Below are 23,144 nucleotides of genomic sequence, written 5' to 3'. Positions count from 1 at the left end.
CCTGGGGGGGTGAATTTGGTCAAGATATGGCATTTTTCAAAACTGTGTTCAAAATGTTCGTATACCACTTAGAAATAAATCCCGACAAATAATTTTCCAGCCGCACGCAATTTAAAGGTCCTGGGTGAGGATTAAAGGGACAGATTTAAAGGCGCAACCCACACTGGAAGGAGGCGTGCCACTTAGGACCTTCAGGCGCAGCGAATAACGTTGAAATTTGATTGAATTTACACTCGCCCAGTGTATCAACGGCCAATACGATTGTGGAGGGGAAGGGAGGAAGGTGGAGGGAGAATATTTCGCCAACTTTGTGCGAAACTAAGCGTTAGTTACCGGCTAGCTCCGAAAAGGGAAGTACGCATGTCTCATGAGCTCTCATTGCAATCTATTACTTTAGCTAGTACATATTACTCTTTAGTACAGTCATCATGGGTAGCAAAAAGAACAAAAGAACATCACAATGACAAAAAACAGCAGTTAAAGATGGCAAGCAGTCAAAGACGACTAAAGATCTCACCACCTCTCACTCCACCACCGCCCTCACCTGCACCTCTGTGACGGTGACAGAGGTAAAGGACAACATTAGACTAAACAATTCAAAGAGGAAGATTAAATCCAAAGAAGAAAGCAAGAGGAAAAAGATCAAGGATATACAGGAAGAAGAAAGAAGAAGGGACATCATATGATGCTGGAGGGGGTGCCCTACCAACATAGATTGGCGAGGGGAATCTGATGAGGAAAGAGAAAGCGCCCACTACTGGAAAATAAACCTCTTTCCAATGATTTAGATACCCTGAAGACCCCCAGCAGAGAGGTTTCATATGAAGAAACCGCCAAAGGTGCAAAAAAGCAAATTATATGATGTTGTCGTCTGTGCGTCGTCACTACTGTGACATACTTATACTTTAGTTTTTCAGTATTTAAAGTACTCATAATTAAAATATGTTGATAATTTTTACTGTACTTACTTATTATATAATAAGAATTAAGCCATGAAAAAATCAGTCAAATTGGTGAAACTATAAGCAAGTTACAGATATATTCATATTTCAAGTTGCCATATCTCCGTTCGATATTTTTCTACTTTTTTTTAATCATAAAAAATCTAATATACATTAGATTTAGATGAAACTTACAGGGAATATTACTTTTAGTAACTGCTAGGGCCGACCGTTCGAATATTTTGAATAGGATGAAAGAGTTCGGAGTAATAATGGAAACGAGCAAAAAAATTGTATTTTTCACGATTTTTGCCAGCCATTAAAATTGAAATGCCTGTTTGCAAAAGTATAAAGGAAATTGTTCAATTACTCAATGACCGGCCCTAGGTGTGCCTACTGACTAATCATAGCCAAAATATAAAACAAATTGGTCCACGTATTATGGTGCTGTGCACTTTTAAATGTCGCTACTGGTATACGTACATGTGTACATGTGTACATACATCATTCTGCTTCACCTAAAATGTAGGCAATATGGATACCTATTTACCTGAGAAGTTTCAGCTCTTTACTCTAAATATTTTAGAAAATGACCTCCAGGTGTCGCGTACCCCCTTAAGTCAATCACTGGAACAACATTTGGACAAAACAAAGAAACTAATATAACAATATACAAACAATGCATACGCTCAGTGTTGAATTATGCGAGTCCTGCATGGGCTCCTAATCTCAGTGAGACACACCACAACACCCTTCAAATCATACAAAACAAAGCCCTAAAAACAATTACAGGCTGCACAAATACAACACCTACAGACCATTTACACCATGAAACAAAAGTCCTCAAAGTCAAGGACCACCTCAACATGAGAGGCACACAAACACTTGCCGCAGCCACCACAAACACATTACACCCGCTACACTACATAGCAGAACACCCACACACACCAAGAAACATTAAAACAACACCCAAAGACCTTTATCACGCACAGATACTCTCTTCTCTTCCTCCACAACCACCAAATACCAGCCTCCGGAAACATATTCATAATCATATCACTCACCGCTCCATTAACACACTGAAAGACAACACACTGCTGCATGCCAGACCCCCTGATATCCACCCTTCTGAATCCTCTCTCCCACGAAAGGACAGAGTCCACTTGGCCAGACTGCGGTGCGGTCACCACCCATCACTTCTAAGCTACCAGAAGAGGCTGGATGACCGCATTGTGAACAGCTGCCCAGGATGTAACACTTCACCCCATACCATACAACACATAATGGAAGACTGCATTATACACAATCATGCACGCAAACAACACAACATACGCTCTATAAAGGATTTGTGGGAAAACCCAGTTTCGGCTATGGCATTCCTTGGGGAGACGGGACTGCTCGGACAGACAGTCTAGGGAACGACGACAACAACAACAACAACAACATGATGTTTCTCCATCCTCCTCTATGGGTACTCCATAACCTTTCCCTCACTATTCAATCTATTTCTCCACTCATCCATCAAAGGTTGCCTCTTGTGGAGATCACCCTGGGTGTGAGATCAACATCAAGGAAGTTTGCCACATGCCCATATAGCTAGAGTCGATTTAAACAAATTATGCTGGTATTAGGCCTTGACCGAGTCTCATAGAGCAATCACCAATTTCAAGGTCAATCCAGCAATGCTCCATAATTTTTCAATAGCACGTACCAAAGGTATCAAAACACCTCAAGTCAACATTCAAAGGCCCCCCAATATGGTATACCAACAATAAATTCTGTACAGTCAATATTTTGGGATTTCAGCAACATCCCTTTGGATCAGTCAAGCAGCATTTTCATGATTGGAGACAACTTGTGTATCCTTATATTTAACCGCTCTTCCAAGTACTCACTCCACCTTTCTGCACCACGACTTCCTAGTCAAAAGTCCTTCATTCTTACCAATAACCTTACTCTCAAACTCGGCCTTCTTACTCCAATAACATGCTTCCTTTTACACTTTTACTTACATCTAAACTTTGCCAACAACAACAGCACATGGTATGACCTTCTACCAACTCAACTGGGGACTTACCTTAGAAACAACATCATCCTGGACTTGCATTTGTTGCATTTGTGATGCAACTCCATCCAATGAATTTGCTGATGTCCTGCTGAAATACAGCAATTGCAATTTTAGTATTCCTTATAAAAATCTATATACTAAAAGGTTCTTCCCCATTATAAGGGAAGCAGCCAGCTAAAGCATGCACTCACCTCCACTCCCATCCATCCCAACTGTCATAAAACAAGGCTTATAAGAATGAGACAACCTAACCAGTTAATCTATTATGGGGCTTTAACCTCGTCAATATAAGTCAAATACTCCCACACACTTCAGGGATGGCAGAGGAGCACGTGTGAATGGTATTTTGACGCAGCCCAAAGGGATTTCTCCTGGTTTTCTCTTTTTCTACACGAGGGGATGTGCGTGTGTGTGTGGGTTTTTTTCTTCCACCAATTGAGTGAAACTGACTTGCTGTGGTGCTGCATCTTGCTGCATTGCTTCTGACCCAGGGCAATGGGCAAGATGCAGGGATGACCCATCATCCAGGAGGAGCCAAGAAAAGAGGGAGGGAGGGGTGGGGATGAAATGGGTGGGAGTGGATTTATGCCTATGACTTTGGCTACCTCCCTTGTAAGGGTGAAAAAGCTCTTGGTATACAGTATAAGGTTGCCTGATGTACAATGATGCATTACAATACATGCATTACAAAATATAAAGTTACTGCTGTTATACTTGTTCTCTTTCACCCTAAATAAATACCACAGAAAATGTGATCAAGCCTGTTCACTGAATAAGGGGGTCACTCAGCTACGACTACAAAATGAATATAAAAAGAAAGCTGACGCCAGCATTCTCGTACACCCCACTCGCGGTTCATGAGGTATACACAGGCATCACCATATTCGAGAGGTTAAACTTCAAAGCATAAAAACTGAATAGGCTGTACAGATGAACTAACCCCATTAATATGGCGACATGCCTTCAGAACTGTCATTTCTGGTCAAGGACAAGCAGTTTTACGCAGTTCCCTCCCAATGGTGTTCCCAACTGATTGAGGCCACCTTCAGGATTAGGTTCACTCTCTTATGTGCATAAAGTCGCCTGTCCTTTGCAGAAGCAAAATCCTTACAGTTCGCCACAGTGTTAAGAAATTAAAGTAAATACTGGTACCAATGACAGGCAACTGCTTGTGGTGGTCCTTCAAGATGTACAGCAAACAGAACAATCCTATCAGTGCTCATTTTCAAAACCTGTCAACCTCCTTCACCTACATCCTGGGCAAGACTCTGATCCTTTGGGATGTCAATCAATCAATTGTACCCTCAAGCTTTATCAAGTGGAAAACCTCAGTCACACAGTGGCTGGCAACATCTCTGGAACCTTCCACAGATCCCTTCAGGAAAAACTTTGCACTGTTGTCTGTGTTATATCAGGGTGCAGGACTATTTCTATGTCACTGGCTCAGAGGTTGGGGGAGGAGAGTAGTTGCCAGTTGTCACTTATCCATGTGTGAAAAAGTGTAAGAAATATAGCTGAAATTGATCAAGAGATATTTTGGGTTTGATCAAGAGACCTGCCAGCTGCTCAGGGCTGCATGTGGGGGTTGTCACTAGCATCCATAAACTATATGCAGTCAATAACCCCATATTGTGTGTTTTGGGGAGAGAAGGGAGAGGAAGAAATCCACACCTCTAAAGCAACCAGCAACAAGCCCCTGGCCTTCCCACAAATCTTTCTGAGAAGTTGTCTGTACTGGACAAGAAGGAAGAGAGGGTGCATCCACTGGCTGTCAACTCCTCTATGAGGGTAACAGGAGGAAAAATGGTCATGTTGATAGAGATGGCCTGATCTGGAGACTGAGTGTTAGCCCCTCAGGGGTGCAATTCGAAATGGAGGCAAAGGTATTGATGATATGATATGGTTTAATGTCACAAACTCCACCCTACCAGGCTAGGGTAGTGCCCCTCACAGAGGGCTTTGTAGCGTGGAATTTAACGATCCATGCCCTTGGTTCAACTTCACCGGTGGCAGGATTCGAACCGCCATCCACTCGACCTTCGCCGCAAGTAACAACGGCCTATCCCGCTCAGCCAGCGAGCTTCCAAAGATGTTGATGGATTTTGAAAAACAGTGACAGGATGAATATCCTTTTTGATGACCATATCACAGGATCACCACTAGCAGTTACTCAGATCCATAGCTTGTTTACACCCACCACTTCATTATCTGGCAGCCCCCAACCTTCCTCAGCACACTCAAAGTCATAAAGAAAACTGGCCCCATTTAACATCTCAAAATAACAAACAATTCAATTCAGCTTGGTAGACAATTCTGAGAACCACTTCACATGGCAAGATAATAACCTTGAAGAGTTCAAGGTTTGGACAATGATGGAGATTCAAAAGATATACATACATACATATACCAACAGCTTTTTCCCCCTTACAAGGGAGATAGCCAAAAACAAAGACATAAAATCAAAATCTACTCCCACACATACCATCCCCACATAATCCACTCCCTCCCTCTTATCTTGGCTCCTCATGGATTACAGGTTATCTCTGCATCTCACTCACTGCCTGGGATCAGAATCAATGTAGCAAGACACAGCACATACACAGCAAGGCCACGTCATTTAATTGGTGACCCCCCCATCTCTGTCCCCTCATGCAGAAAAAGAGAAGACAGGGAGAAATCCCTTCAAGCTGCATCAAAATATCATTCACACATACTCCTAACCCTATCCCCCACCCACTCCCTTCCATGCATCACAGCATCATCCATACACAACCATTCTCCACTCACCCCTATCTTCAGTCTTCTCTCTTCTTTAACAGACATTCCCCTCTTTCCCAATGACCCTTTTACCCCATCCATCCATCTCGCCCTTGATCGCCCCTCATGCCCACTCCTTCCACACCTCATTTACTAATCTTTCTTCACTCATTCTTTCCTTGTGTCCAAACTATTCCAATACTCTTTCATCAACCCTATCTCCCAACTTCCTTTCCACCCCCACTCTCCTCCTCACCTCCTTGTTTCTCACGCTATCCAGCCTAGTGAATCCTACCATACTTCTCAGGCATTTCATCTCAAACACATTTAAACTCTTCCTCTCTATGTTCCATGTTTCTGTCCCATACAGTGCTGTTGGCATAATCACTGCTTCATACAATCTCCTATTAGCATCCATTCCCAAAAGTCTATTTCTCATTACACTTTTCAATCCTCCAAGGCATTTACTTGCTTCTTTTAATCTACATTCCACCTCCACCCCCATTCTTCCCTTTCCTGCTACATTCACACCCAAGTATCTAAAACTATCTACGTCCTCCAGTCTCTCTCCCTTAATACTCACTTCCAATTTGCTGCACATCTCATCACCTTAATTTTACCCATATTTATCTTCAACTTCCTTCTTTCGCACACCTTCCCAAACTATGTCACTAATTTCCTTAATCCCTCCTCTGATCCTGCCACAAGTGCAGTGTCATCAGCATAAACTAGCATATCTCCCATTTTCTTTAACCATCTCCAATCCCCTCCCTTGCATTTACTCCTCACACCACCCAATACATGTATAAATTGAACAGCCAAGATGACATAACACATCCCTGGTGAAGTCCCACCTTTACTTTAAACCACTCACTCTCTCCATTTCTAATTCTAACATTGGCTCTACAACTATAGTAAAAACTCTTGACTGCTCTTAATAGCTTTCTTCCTATCCCCATTCTGGGGGGAAAAAATTGGATTGTTATCTGTTTTTTATTAGTGTGGGGCTGTTTGTATGTCACCAGGCGCAGGTAGCAAGGGGAAGAAGGGAGCAGTCATCATTTACCAGCTCTCTCTAATGTGAAAAGGTGGAAGAAACACTACTGAAGTTGATAAATGATATCTTGGGTCAAATTCAAAACTCGTTCAGACATAAAGGGGGTTGTCAGGTTATGAAAACGAGTACAGGAAGATCATTTTCTTTCAGGCCCACCACTAGCAGGAACCCGTCAATAGTCCCACATCAGGATGTAAAATAGCTCATATCTCTTTCCAAATTTCCTTCACCTTCACTGTCCAACTTGTTCTAATGAATAATTATCATGAATCCAATTTTCCCTAAAACATGATCACATGGATTGTTAGTTTACAGCATAAAATTGGCACCACTATAATTTTCACAAGAAGTACCTTTGCTGGACCCGCTGGTAATAGAAGGTAGTATCCCGGGCTTCCTCCTCTTCTAGCATCCGTTGAAGAAATTCCTCTTCTTCATCCCTGAGTATGTGCCCCACACGTAGGGCCATGTGCTGCTCTATCTCCGTGAGGACCTAAAGAGATGTAACAGAACTATTATGGATCACTATGACCAAAATAAATTCAAAATTACAGGGTAAATTCCCTCTAAGCACAAACTATTTAGGAAACCATAACTTCCTTTCAAGTAACTTCTCAATAAAAAATCACCATACAAGTTAACATAAGGCCTATACACAAGAAAACATTTACTACAAAAAAGCAGTACTAGTGGCAACAGACATACATGGCATTTCATAAAGTTCCCAGATATATGCTATCAAAAGAGATCATGGTGGCACATTCACAACGAAATTCTTATTTACAGAGCAGAATAATCCAAAACAACCAAATTTCTGAGACTGTTTACTGGAATCCCCCTTGGAACAATACATGCATTATTCAGCCTCTTCATAAGTGAACCTCAATACCAGATCCAGAACATAATACCAAAGTGTTCACCTATGCAGATAACCTCACAATAATATCCTCATATAGCAACTACAAATTAGCTGCAAAGAACGCCCAAGCTTACTTACACAAACCAGAACAATGGCTTAGGACAAAATAGAATCAAGGCTTCCTCTTAGATATCATCAGTAACACACTCATGACAACTATGAATGAATGAATAACCAATAATTAATGAATAATGAATGAATAAAAAAATCCAATACTAAAATTGAGTGGCCAAACCCTTCCCTTGGAAAAGAACCTAAAAATCCTAGGTCTTAATTTTTATACATGACCTTCTGCTTGCATATAAAAAATCTAACATTAAAAACTATCTATCTATATATGAAGGACTTGTTCCCCCTTATAAGGGGTAGCCAAGTCAAAAACATGCACCCACTCCCACCCATTCCACTCCCATCCACCACCCTTTCCTCCTCCTCATCTTGGCTCTTATTGGATGAAGGGTCATCTGTCTCCTGCCCACTGCCCTGGGTCAGAAGCAATGCAGCAAGACACAGTACATCCATAGATATGCTATTTCATATAATCAGCAACCCCCTCTCTCCAATATCAATGTCCTATGACATTAAAAACAATAAAACAGACATATTATCAAGAGCAAGCATGGACTTTCCCCATCAGTTTACAAACAATTCTTGAGAACCCCAATACAATATGCCTCCACAGCATGATTCCCAGCAACTGGAGAAAACTAATAAGATACCTTACAATCTATACAAAATAAAGCACGGAGAATTATAACAGGATGCAGCAAAACCACCCAACAGAACACCTGCATACAGACACCAAAATCCTCCTTATAATACACGACATGAATACGAAACCTCTAACATAAGAGATCTCAAACCATTCTCCCATCTTTTCTACCCCAATTACACTGCCAGTCCACCTCAAGCAAACCATTAAAATGTACTAAACCAGTTTCTCGAGATGAGTAACCCATTTTCATGCTATTACAGTTCTTCAACCAACCCCTGAGGTACAGTGTCTCTGACAAAACCATCTTTCAACCTTAATTTCTTCAAAGCTGGTGTTACCCTTCATTTGTTGACTTAATGAAGCTTATTGCACTTTTGGATTTTGTTGTAATTAAGGTCAGTTTCAGTTGGGTATATACTCCATTCTTCAAATACTTAGGAACTATAAACTCACCAAATATTGTCAATACACTTGAGAATTTTATTCTAGCTAATGACCCATGATTTCAGTCAACTGGGAAGAGCCTCTACCCTTCAAAAGGTTTTGCTACAAGCTTAGCCAGCTGCACTGCTTCACCCACCTTTCTATCAAATGCTTCAATGTCCTCTTCTGCCATCCACATGAACTCTGAGAAGTCTGGCTCCCCACCAGAACCATTGCTGGATGTCATGTTGAAGTCTGGACCACCACAACCTGGGCCTCCGTTATTACCTCCCCCCTGTCCAGCTCCCCCTTGGTCGTTCTGCGGTAATCTCATGGAAGTTATCTGAAATATCAAAGCAAATTACAAGTAAAAATATGGCTTCTTTCCCTTTATAAGGGAGGTAGCCAGCTATGGCATGCACCCAGTCCTATACATCCCACTTCCATTTGCTGGAATCATTGGAGTTTGTGTGGAAAATGAATTTCAGTGCCAGAAATGGCAAAGTACTAGGAATGGACAATAGCTCTCTAAGACCAAAACTGAATTACTCAATAGTGAGAGAACAACTGAGGAGTTCTATGCCAACAAGGAGGGGATGCCAAAACCATGTTTTGAGTTACTCTCCAAGTTTGACCAAATAAGCCACTCAAAGAAAACATATTTCAGGTGCTGGCATCTTCACCTGCCTGGAATGAAGTGCCTCGATTACAAAAGCAAAAGAGAAGAAACACCTGGGAGATTCATCTGGCAAATATACCAGTTTGTTTAAGGGTAGGACATCTGCTGAACAACAAAGTTGGATTCTCACTACAACGATGAAGATATATATATATATATATATATATATATATATATATATATATATATATATATATATATATATATATATACACACACCGAGACATGACTGAATTGAACAGACACCAAGAAAAATAATTTAATTTATCAAACAAGGAATTGATACAATTAAAGTGCTTATAAATGGTCACACTGAATAACTAATACTTGGTTGACATCCCCTTTGCTTTTATCAATGCAAGGACCCCTTTAGGCATGCTAGTGATTTGTTACAAAGGATTACAAAGGTGGAGCAAATATCATCGAGGGATTTCTTGCCATGTTATCCGTAGTAATCCTATGAGTTCGGGCTTTGACAATAGCTTCCTGTTCTTTTTGTGAAGTTGTCAGTCTAATTCATTACCCATAGATTGATCATATATGAGCTACGAGCTCTCTTTCAGGATAGTAATAGCTGTCGATCACAAGTCCAACACATGATCCAAGGTCATGGTGAATCACACACACAATACAAGAACTTAAGAACAAATTAGATATGGCGAGATACAGAGACACGACACCACAAGCATAGCTCCCCTCCCCATAAGATACAACTAAGTAAACAAACACACACATCAGATTGACAGCAAAGATTGGAACTCCGGAAAAAAAAAAAATGCAATTTTCGTGGATTTCAGCAATGATGGAGTACCTGTATTGTATTAGTAGGGAAGGGGAAAGCTCATGGTGTAGTGGGCAGGTGAAAAAAAAAAGAAGGGGAGACATTATTGAGGAAAATGGAAGAAAATGAGCACGGGGACAAACGGGCCCCAGACGTCAGAAGGGCTGTCAACAAAAGGTGTGCAGATGACACACACGAGGTCGAACAGGTGAGCAGAGGTATTAAAAATAGAAATATAGATAATAGCAGCTCAATGGAAAGAGGAGATAATTACTTCTATGGATTCAATGCGGGAGATGACAACCTCCCCCCGACTAGCAAGTCTAGAGAAACTAAAAAAAAAAAAAAAAAAAAAATGAAGGAAGCATGGGAGGTTAGGTTTGACCAACTAACACTAGTTACACAGAGTTGATAAACTGGAAGAACTAAAGGAGAATCAACACCTAACTAAAGAAATAGAAGAATTAAAAAGACAGTTAAGAGAAGTAAAGGATGAGAATGAGGAATTAAACAGGAATAATAAAGAGAACAAAGAATTCATAGCAGAAGAGTTAAGTGGTTGGAAAAAAGTCCAAGAGAATAACAAAATTGAATTTAGAGATATAGTGAAACAACAGATGAAAGAACAAACTAAGGACACAGTTATTAACGTGATGAGAGAGAAGGAAAATATAGTAAGAGACTTAGCAGATAAAAAGAAATGTATAATTATATTAGGAATGGAAGAGAAGCACAATCCAAATAGGAGTACAAGAATAAAGCAGGAGAAACAAAAAATAAACAACGTATTAAAATAGTTCAAGATGAACAAGAAATAGGGACAGGAATTGAAGAAATATATAGATTGTGAAAATACAATATAGACAAGAGCAGACCAATTAAGGTTAAATTCAGGTCACAAATGACTGCAGAGAATATCTTATCAAATACATGAAAACTAGCAGAAAGTGATCAGTATAAACATGTATGGATAAAAAGAGATAAATAAGGAGGAAAGAGAGGAAGAGAAAAGAAAATGAAAAGAAGCTAAAGAAAAAACAAGAACAGAACAGAGTCAGAAAAAGAGAAATTCTATTGGATAGTGGATATGATAGTGAGGAAATGGTTCATAGGAGAGAAAAATGGAAGGGAAACAGAAAACTGAATGGAGGTAACAGAAAATTAAAAGTGTCTTTCACAAATATAGATGGATTAACAACAGGCTTGAATGAACTGAATGATTACCTGAAAGAAAAAGAACCGGACATAATGGGAATTGTAGAGACAAAATTGAAAGGTCCATTACCACCCAACAGTGTAGGACATGGCACACATAATTATTGGATTAGAAACAGAGAAGTAAAACAAGGTGGTGGAGTTATGTTCCTGACTAAGAAGGTTATAAATGTAAGGAATGTTACATATGGAAAGAATAGAGTGGAGATAATTATGATGGAAATAGAGGCCAGGGACAAGAAGACCAGAAAGTTTGTGGTAAATTATGTGCCTCCTAAAATGGCTTCATGGGAAGAGAACACAAAAATATGTTAAAAGACACAAGGATAACACTGAGATAATGGAAGATGGAGGAAGAATAGTTATAATGGGTACAGAAATCTGCTGGGAAGAGATGACAGTGAAGGGTGGAGACGACCTATGGGGAAATGTTCTACTTGATATGGTTACAGAACATACAATGACTCAATGTGGTACAAGAGAATACTAGGTATGGAAATGAGGAAGAACCATCAAGACTGGACCTAATAATCACATCAGACCCTGAAATAGTGGACGAGATTGAATAAAGACAACAATGTGAATACATTGTGACGAATGTGGATAGGAGGTAAATGTGGTCACTTTTACTTATTGTTGGCTTCTTCAGAGGAAGAAGCCACTCAGGCGAAACTAGTCAGGAATAAAAGTATTTCCCTCACCCCGTGTTCCCTTTACCTCCTATCCACAAAGACAACAATAAGTAAAAGTGACCACATATTGGTTGAACAGGAAGTAAATGAGGAAAAATACATGGAAAAAAACAAATATAGAGAGGGGAGATTGATGTATGAAAAAACAAATTTTTCAAAAAAGCAGATTGGGAAAGGATACACAAAGAGCAAACAACAGTAGAAGAGAAATAGAATATTATGACAAAAATTTATAAAGGAGTGGAAAAGTATGTTCCAAGACAAAAACAAGAAAAAGGATGTGTAAAATGTTGGTACAACAAAAGATGTAGTGAGTTAAAAGACAAACGGGATAAAGCTTGGATAAAATGGAAGACAAAAGACCTGAAAAATGGAAAATACACTAGTTTTAAAAATCAATATGTACAAGTGCACAGAGATGAAAAGAGAAAATACAAATAGGATGTCCTAGAAAAATGTAAAGATCTACCAAAATTTTCTTATAGATTTGTAAACGACAAAATGAAAAACAAACAAGAATTAGTGAAACTACAAGAAGTTGAATACACAGAGGAAATAGAAATGGCAGAAATTATGAACAAGCATTTTAAATCAGTGTTTATAAGAGAGAACATACAACTTAGAGATGTCAAGTGGGAGGAGAAAGTCCCCCCTATGAAAGGGATGAAAGTAACAAGGAAAGAAATAATGAATCACTTGAGTAATCTCGATGTTAGAAAATTGCATGGTCCAGATGAAATGGCAAACTGGATTTTGGCAGAATGCAGTAATGAACTAACAGACAAAATACATAGTCTAATAAGCAGTTCATTGAAAGAAGGAAAAGTTCCAGAAGATTGGAAAAGAGCAAATATAGTACCATTATATGAAGGGGAAACAAGGAAGAGCCTACTAACTATAGACTGGTCTCTCTTACAAGTATGGTAACTAAAATTTGTGAAAGAATTATCAAAAATAGATGGGTAAGGCATTTGGGAGAAAACAATGTACTAAATCCAAGGCAATTTGGATTTAGACAAGGAAGATCATTTGTCACAAACTTGATGTTTTTCTATTCAAGACTAATAGATGTAATACAAGAGATGGATGGTCTGATTGTGCATTTCTAGACCTGAAAAAAACTTTTGATAAGGTGCCACATAAGAAATTAGAAACTACAAGAGGAATACAGGGCAAACTACTCGAGTGGATGGAAGACTTCTTGCATGAAAGAAAAATGAGTGGTGATTACAGACAAACATTCTGATTGGGATGAGGTGATTAGTGGAGTTCCACAAGGAACACTTTTGGCCCCAATAATGCTTGCTATATATATATATTAATGATATGGATAAAGGAATTGAAAGTTATATGAACTTCTTTGCGGACGATGCAAAACTCCTGAAAAAAAGTGAATATTGTAGAAGATTGAGTCGCTGCAGAGCAATCTCAATAAAGTATGGGAATGGAATAGGAAGTGGGAGATGGAATTCAATATCAAGAAGTGTAATATAATGGGACTTGGAAGAGGCAAAAAAGGAATAGTGCAATCATATAAATTGGGAGAGGAAGAAATAAAAACAGTGGAAAATGAGAAGGACTTGGGAGTCATTATTATGAATAATGTCCCCTGAGAAACATATAAACAAAATTTTTGGAGAAACTTACAATTTAATAAGAACAATCAAAGTGGCATTTACATACCTGGACAAAGAAATGGTGAAGAAAATACTAGTCACTTTGATAAGACCAAGATTGGGAGTATGCAGCGACATGGTCACTAAGTACAAAAAAAAATGTATAAAAAAAATTGAAAGAATACAAAGAGCAATTACGAAATTGGCACCAATGCTCTCAGAACTATCATATGAGGAGAGACTGGCAAAACATGAGCTACAGACATTAGAGCAAAAAAGAGAGAGACGAGACTTGATAACTATTAATAGAATCATGAAAGGCATAGAAATTATTGATGGAGATGATCTAATAAAATGGGATAGTAGAGATACAAGAGGGCATAGAAAGAAAATAAAAAAAGACTATTATAGAAGCAACCTGAAAAAGAACAGCTTTCCCCACAGGATAATAGGCATTTGGAACAAGATGAAAATGTGATTTGTACAATAACGATACACGAATTGTAAACAGTCTAGATAAAATGAGACAAGACGGGACATCATAAGCATAGCTCCCCTTCCCATAAAACACACCTAGGTAAATACACACACACACACACACACACACACACACACACACACACACACACGTTGGGCAGACAGAGATGGGAACTCTAGATAAAATGCAATTTTCATGGATTTCAGCAACAAGGGAGTACCTGTGTTGTATTAGTAGGGAAGGGGAAAGCTCATGGTGTAGTGAGCAGGTGAAGAAAAAGGAGAAGAGGAGCAATTATTGAGAAAAATGGAAGAAAATGAGGAAGGGGAGGAACAGGCCACGGAAGTCAGAAGGGGGTAAGCAAAAGGTGCACAGATACAAGTGAAGTTGAAGAAGTCAGCAAAGGGATCAAAAGTAGAAATATAGATAAGAGCAACTCAATAGAAAATGGAGATAATTATTTATATGGATTTTAATTAAGGAGATGACAACCTCCCTCAATTAGCAAGTCTAGAGGAAAACTAACAAAAATGAACGAATCATGGGAGGTTAGATTCAGCCAACTCATGCTAATTACACAGAGTTGATAAACTGGAAGAACTAAAGAGAACCAAAATTTAAATGAAGAAATAGTAGAATTATAAAGACAGTTGAGAGAAGGAAAGGATGAGAATGAGGAATTAAGAGGAATAATAAAGAGAATAAGGTCCATGGCAAAAGAGGTAAAAGAGTTGGAGAAAAGTTCAGGAGGATATAAAGAAACAACAGATGAAGGAATAAACTAAGGACACAGAAATTAAAGTGACGAGAGAGAAGGAAAATATAGTAAGAGGCTTAGCAGATAAAAAGAAATGTATAATTATATTAGGAATGGAAGAGAAGCATAATCCAAATAGGACTACAAGAGTAAGAGATGAGAAAGAAAAAGTAAACAAGGGTATTAAAAATAGTTCAAGAAGATGAACAAGAAATAGGGAAAGAAACTGAAGAAATATATAGACTAGGGAAATACAGTATAGACTAGGGAAATACAGTATAGACAAGACCAGACCAATTAAGGCTAAATTCAGGTCACAAATGACTGCAGAGAATGTCTTATCAAAAACAGGGAAATGGCAGAAAGTGATCTGTACAAACATATATGGATAAAAAGAGAGATCAATAAAGAGGAAAGAGTGGAAGAAAAAAGAATAGAAGCTAAGGGAAAAAAACAAGAACAGAACAGTCAGAAAAAGAGAAATTCTATTGGAGAGTAGTGGATATGATAGTGAGGAAATGGTTCATAGGAGAGAAAAATGGAAGGGAAACAGAAAACTGAATGGAGGTAACAGAAAATTAAGTGTCTTTCACAAATATAGATGGATTAATAACAGGCTCAAATGAACTGAATGATTACCTGAAAGAAAAAGAACCAGACATAATAGGAATTGTAGAGACAAAATTGAAAGGTCCATTACCACCCAACAGAGTAGGACATGGTGTATATAATTATTGGATTAGAAACAGAAAAGTAAAACAAGGGGGTGGAGTTATGTTCCTGATTAAGAAGGTTATAAATGTAAGGAATGTTACATATGGAAAGAATAGAGTGGAGATGATTATGATGGAAATAGAGGCCAGGGACAAGAAGACCAGGAAGTTTGTGGAAAATTATGTGCCTCCTAAAACAGCTTCATGGGAAGAGAACACAAAAATATGTTAAAAGACACAAGGATAACACTAAATGAGATTATGGAAGATGGAAGGAGAATAGTTATAATGGGTGACTTTAATTGTAAAGAAATCTGCTGGGAAGAGATGACAGTGAAGGGTGGAGACGACCTGTGGGGAAATGTACTACAGGTGTCTCTCAAACAACGCGGATTCGAATAACACGGATTCAATCATACGCGGATTTTATTTCAAAACCATCTCAAATGTAGAAAACCGTTTTAAAATTTGCGCCAATTCGGGCACGCATACGCACACACATGGCAACATCGCAAACAATTTTACCGCCCTAACCTGTTGAAGTGTAATGTTTCTTTCGTTTGGAACACAACTAATAAGTCTGATAATGACTGCGCTTGTCGTATCTTAATTTCTCTTATGAGGTTCTTGTTACTGGCGGTGGTGGTTTGGGAGATCAAAAACAGACATATACACGCTTACACACGTGTAGACACGCACACGTAGACACGTGTTAGACAACCAGTGTATGTTGTGAATGCGCGTGCATGTACACACAAATACGAACACAGACACACGCACATACATGCTTACTTGTACATGTTAACACAGACGCATACACGCACGCACACACACACATACATACGCCACATACACACACATATACATACGCCATACACACACACAATGTGTATACGCCACATACACACACAATGTGTATACGCCACATACACACACATGTATATACGCCACATACACATATGCATATACGCCACATACACATGTATATACGCACAAACACATATATACGCCACATACATACACGCGCGCACACACACACACGTACACATACACATACATACGGTTCTCAGTATATAATATGGAAAGTCAGCATACGCGGATTTGGTCATACGCGGTAATTTCAGGAACCTAACCCCCGCGTTATTTGAGGGACTCCTGTACTTGATATGATTATAGAACATACAATGACACAGTGGATACAAGAGAATACTAGGTATAGAAATGAGGAAGAGCCATCGAGACTAGACCTAATAATCACATCAGAACCTGAAATAGTAGACAAGATTGAATATAAGATGCCAATATGTAAAATTGATCACATATTAGTTGAACTGGAACTAAATAAAGAGAAATATATGGGAAAAAATTAACATTATAGAAAGGGAAGAATGATGTATGGAAAAAAAAAATTGATAAAATGAGGATTTTTTCAAAAAAGCAGATTGGGAAAGGATATACAAAGAGGAAACAACAGTAGTGGAGAAATAGAAAATCTTGACAAAAATTTATAAGGAGTGGAAAAATGTTCCACGACAAAAACAAGAAAAAGTACTGTATATGTAAAATGTTGGTACAACAAAAGATGTAGCGAGTTAAAAGACAAACGGGATAAAGCTTGGATAAAATGGGGGAAAGATAAAAAAAAAACAAAAAATGGAAAATATATACTGGTTATAGAAATGAATATGTACAAGTGCACAGAGAAGAAAAGAGAAAATATGAAAAGGATATCCTAGAAAAATGTAAAGATCTACCAAATTTTTTTTTATAGATTTGTAAACAACTTAAAAACAAACTAGAATTAATGAAACTACAACAAGGAGGAATAGAATACACAGAGGAAATAGAAATGGCAGAAATTATGAACAAGCAATTTAAATCAGTGTTTATGAGAGAACATACAACTTGAGATGTCAAGTGGGAGGGGAAAGTCCCCCTATGAAAGAGATAACAAAGAATGAAATAATGAATCACTTGAGTGATCTCGATGTTAGAAAATCGCATGGTCCAGATGAAATGGCAAACTGGATTTTGAGAGAATGCAGGAACAAACTAACTAATAAAATACATAGTCTAATAAGCAGTTCATTGAAGGAAGGAAAAGTTCCTGAAGATAGGAAAAGAGCAAATATAGTACCAATATATAAGGGGGGGAAACAAAGAAGATCCTACAAACTATAGACCGGTCTCTCTTACAAGCATGGTAACTAAAATTTGTGAAAGAATTATCAAAATTAGATGAGTAAAGCATTTGGGAAAAAACAATGAACTAAATCAGAGGTAGTTTGGATTTAGGCAAGGAAGATCATTTGTCACAAACTTGATGTGTTTCTATTCAAGACTAATAGATATAATACAAGAGATGGATGGGCTGATTGTGCATTTCTAGACCTGAAATAAACTTTTGATAAGGTGCCATATAAGAAATTGCTAAAGAAATTAGAAACTGAAGGAGGAATACAGGGCAAACTACTCGAGTGGATGGAAGACTTCTTGCATGAAAGAAAAATGAGAGTGGTGATTACAGACAAACATTCTGATTGGGATGAGGTGATTAGTGGAGTTCCACAAGGAACACTTTTGGCCCCAGTAATGTTTTCTACATATATATTAATGATATGGGTGAAGGAATTGAAAGTTATATGAGCTTCTTTGCAGACAATACAAAAATGTTGAAAAAGTGAGCACCAATAAAGACTGAGAGTCACTGCAGAGTGATCTCAATAAAGTATGGGAATGGAGTAGGAAGTGGGCGATGGAATTCAACATTAAGTGTAGTATAATGGAATTTGGAAGAAGCAAAAAAAGAATATTGGGTTCTTATATATTGGGAGAGGAAGAAATTAAAGAAGTGGAAAAAGAGAAGGACCTAGGAATCATTATTATGAATAATATGTCCCCTGAGAAAAATATAAACAAAATTTTTGGAGAAACTTATAATTCAATAAGAACAATTAAAGTGGCATTTACAAACCAGGACAAAGGAATGGTGAAGAAAATACTAGTCACTTTGAAAAGACCAAGATTGGAGTATGCAGCGACAACGTGGTCACCAAGTACAAAAAATGTATAACAGAACTTGAAAGAATACAAAGAACAATTACGAAATTGGCACCAACACTCTCAGAACTATCATATGAGGAGAGGCTGGCAAGACTTGAACTACAGACATTGGAGCAAAGAAGAGAGCGAGGAGACTTGATAACTATTTATAGAATCATGAAAGGCATAAAAATTATTGACAGAGAGGATCAAAATGGGATGGTAGAGATACAAGAGGACATGGAAAGAAAATCAAGAAAGACAATTACAGAAGAGACCTGAAAAACACCTTTCCCCACAGGATAATAGACATTTGGAACAAGTTAAATGAAAACGTGATGTGTTCAAAAACGATACACGGGTTTAAAAACAGTCTAGATAAAACGAGATATGAAGATGCAACAACACGAGCATAGCTCCCCTTCCCGTAAAATACAACTAGGTAAATACATATGGATAAAGAGATGATGAAAAAACTCATCAAAACCTTGATACATCCAAGACTGGAATATGCATCAGTAATATGGTCCCCACACAGAGTGAAGTATATAAGCAAGATTGAGAGAATACAAAGGGCAGCAACCAAATTGGTCCCCAGCCTGGCATATAAACCATATGACATAGAATAAAAGTACCGAGTCTATCAACTTTGAAAGATCAAAAAGGAAGAGGCAACATGATTAGTGTTCAGGTCACTAAATGGGATAGATTGCATTGATAGAAGAGTTCTCCTGATTAATGATGGGAAGTCTTTAAGAAAGTGGTCTCACATGCTGAAAGGATGTAAAGAAATAGTTTTACATACAGATGAATAAACATGTGGAATAGCTTAGAAGGCGATATAGCCCAAGCACAAACAATACAGTTCAAATATATGATAATTGAAAGTCAAATGTATAGATTAAGCTGGAACGATACATGAATTTGAGTCTATGTTAGAAAATTAGAGGATAGGAGACAGGAATTAATGAGCATGGCTCCTTTCCTGTATATATACTACAATTTGGTAAATGCATACACTCAACAAACATCAGCATTATTGTGGACGAGACAAATGGAATACTCATGAACAAGACAAGACATGGATGAAGAAGTCACGAAAAATCATAAAAGTTTAATCAGTCCTAGATTGAAATAAACAGCATGGTCTTCACACAAAGTGAAAGATATAATCACGATAGAGATAATAAAAGTGCAGCAACCAAAATGTTTCCCAGCCTTGTATATAAACTATATGAATTGAGACTAGAAGTAATATTTCAGTCTTTCTAAAAAATAAGAAATAGGAAATTCAGTTGGTCAGATCACTAAGGGGGTGGACAAATTCAGAAAGTATGATATCAAGGTCACAGGAACAAACTGGTAAGAAGTGTATGTGTGTGATTATATAATATACATACATACATACATACACACTGGAGTAAATTTGGCATAGGGAAACTCAGAATGAATGGCGGGGGTACTTTATTCCCTTACGTTTCGGCTGTATGCCTTCCTCAGAGAGTGACAAACGTACATACATCTTGCCTTATATACAAGACCCCCGGGGATTCTGTCTCGCTGGTTGTCATGGGGGATTATTGCTGTTCGTGGAATTATGTCTTCCTGTGGGATCAAGTCTTGTTGATTTTGTTTCTGCTATTATAATTCTTCAGGTTGTTCTAGCCAGGTTGACAAATCCTTCCCTGTGATTGTGGTGTCTTCTGTATAGATGTGAGACATCACGCGGCATGGAAAAACGCATTCAAGAACACAAAAATGACATCAAACACCACAGATCTCACAACTCATTGGTTGTGCACATAGATAAACACTGACACCTCCAAGACTGGCAAAACACTGAAATTATCAATAAAGGACTCGATAAGAAAACACGAAAAACAGTAGAAGCAGCGCACATCTGTACAGAAGACACCAACAATCATAAGGAAGGATTTGTCAACCTGGCTAGAACAACCGGAAAAATTATAATAGCAGAAACAAAATCAACAAGACACGATCCCACAGGAGGACATAATCCCACGATGAGCAATAATCCCCTATGACAACCAGCAAGACAGAATCCCTGGAGCTATTGTATATAAAGTGAGATGTATGTACATTTGTCATTCTCTCTGAGGAAGGCACACAGCTGAAACGTAAGGGAACAAAATACCACCACCGTCATTCTGAGTTTCCCTTCGCCAAATTTCCTCAAATTTATCAACTCTGATTCAATATTATATATATATATATATATACATACACAGTTTTCCATATAGATGTGTAACTTCTCCAAATAAGCAAGATGATACAGCCCAAGCTGTATTAACCTATTTATAGCATACAGGAAAAAGAGCAATGCTCACTGGGTCCCATCTCTTCTCTAAGTAACTGTTTGTCCTACCTAGCCTCCAATTCACATATGGTTCCAAATTAATCTATATCCTTGATTGCTATTTATCATATTTAGATTTGAACTTGTGTATTGTTTGAGCTTGGGCTAATTCACTTCCTAAGCTATCCCTGGGTTTAATGCATCTATACGGAAAACTGTATTTCTTCACATCCTTTAGACATGGTGTTTTTTTCTTAATTTGCTACCATGACCTCTTATTGCCCTCCCATCTTTAATGTGGAGATCTTTTCTGTCAATGCTATCTCTTTTAGTGAACTGAATACTGTAATTATATCACCTCTTTCTCTTAGATCTTTCAAAATTGGCAGACCTAGTGCTTTAAATCTTTCCTCATATGGTTTATCTGCCAGGCTGGAGACCAATTTGGTTGCCACACTTTGTATTCTCTCAATCTTGCTTATATCCTTCACTGTGTAGGGACCATACTACTAATGCATATTCCAGTCTTAGACAGATAATAGTTTCAAAAGTTTTTTCATGATCTCTTCATCCATATAGTCAAACACCACTTTAATCTTCTGTAGTAGTCCATATGCCTCTCCCACAATCTTGCTGGTATGTCTGTCATGTATCTGGTTGTCTTTTATCAACACTCCCAAATCTTCCTCATCTTTTGCTTTTGTAATGGGTTCACTTCCCAAGGAGTAGTTTAAAAATGGGCTTTTGCCACTACTGCCAATTTCCAGTACCTTGCATTTTTTTGGAATTGAACTTCATTTCCCACTCTAGGCTCCATGCAAAAATAGTGTCTAGATCGTTTTGCATTAGTCTACTCCTCCTCATTTTTCACTCTTCTCATGATTTTTGTATCATCTGCACACATGTTGGCATAGCTTGTTATTCTTTCCATCATGTCATTGACATGACAAGAAACATTATTGCTGCAAGCACTGAACCTTGTGGTACTCCACTCGTTACTGCTCTCCATCGACATCTTATCCTTTATTACTGTCCTCATGTATCTTTCCTTCAAAAAATCTTTCATCCTTTATAGTAGTTTGTCTCTCAGTTCTCCAATATGCTCCAATTTCCACAAAGTTGACTGTGAGATACTTTATTAAATGAATCTCTAGGTCAAGGTACATACAGTCCACCCATCCCTCTCTTTCTTGCATCCCATAAATCACACTCAATTAAAAGCTTAAAAGGGTCAACACACACAACCTTCCAGTTCTGAAGCCATACTGGTAGAATGTTCATTTTTTCAAGATATTTGATCAATCAATCTTTCACATAATTTAATTAATGTGCTGGTCAGTGATACCACCCTATAATTCATTTGTGTTTACTTATTTCCACTTTTGTGAATTGGCACCACATTTGCCATTTTCCAATTAAACAGCACAATGTCTCCTTTCAATGAACATTTATAAGACTGAATTCTGTCTGCATACTTGTTCCTTATATTCTTTAAGTATCCAGTTTGAGATCCCGTCAGGTCCCATTTCCCTCACTTCCACATTTACAGCTTCTAAACCTGGCTTTTTGCTCCCCTTACTTTCCTCCAAAATAGTGCTCTCTCTTGCAAAGACTGACTGAAAACTCTCATTCATTACATCTGTCTGAGCTGAAGCTTCTTCAAAGATCTGACCACCCACTATTAACTTGGCGATTACTTCCTTGTGTCTTAATTTGCCATTTATAAACCTGTAAAACAGTTTCGATGCATTTTTATATCCATCTACTACACATCTGTGAAAAAAAAAAATTCTTCCTCCCTACAAATTCTTGTTTGGTCATTCTTAATTTGTAAGCTTCTCTTCCTCCATTTTCCCCAAGCCATGCCCGACCTTTTTTGCTATCTCACACTTTTTGTTAAACCAGTCCTGTTTCTGCTTCTTCCTCATCTTAGTTCACTCCCCAGTTGTAAAGAGAGATTTCCCATTTTGTCCT

At 38.2% G+C, this 23,144-nt stretch overlaps 1 protein-coding gene across 2 annotated transcripts in view; it reads right to left on the bottom strand.

Moving 5' to 3' along the window:
- The window catches only part of Paip2 (polyA-binding protein interacting protein 2), a 32,186-nt gene that overhangs the window by 3,748 nt on the left and 5,294 nt on the right, over positions 1-23,144 (bottom strand). The window contains exons 2-4 of one of the 2 annotated variants that reach the window (XM_076189124.1): positions 9,038-9,223; positions 7,177-7,316; positions 3,019-3,094 (exon numbers count right to left, since the gene is read on the bottom strand). In XM_076189124.1, coding sequence (XP_076045239.1) covers positions 3,019-3,094; positions 7,177-7,316; positions 9,038-9,214 — 393 coding nt within the window. In that variant the 5' untranslated portion in view covers positions 9,215-9,223. Of the gene's footprint in view, positions 1-3,018; positions 3,098-7,176; positions 7,317-9,037; positions 9,224-23,144 lie in introns of both variants that reach the window. The other variant, XM_076189123.1, reaches the window with a different exon arrangement.

This window comes from Oratosquilla oratoria, chromosome 8 (genome assembly GCF_046742065.1).
Source record: "Oratosquilla oratoria isolate Oo_2021 chromosome 8, ASM4674206v1, whole genome shotgun sequence".
In the NCBI taxonomy this organism is placed as follows: Eukaryota; Metazoa; Arthropoda; class Malacostraca; order Stomatopoda; family Squillidae; genus Oratosquilla; species Oratosquilla oratoria.
The sequence above is the reverse complement of the archived record's forward strand: the minus strand, read 5'-3'. Positions and strand labels throughout refer to the sequence as shown.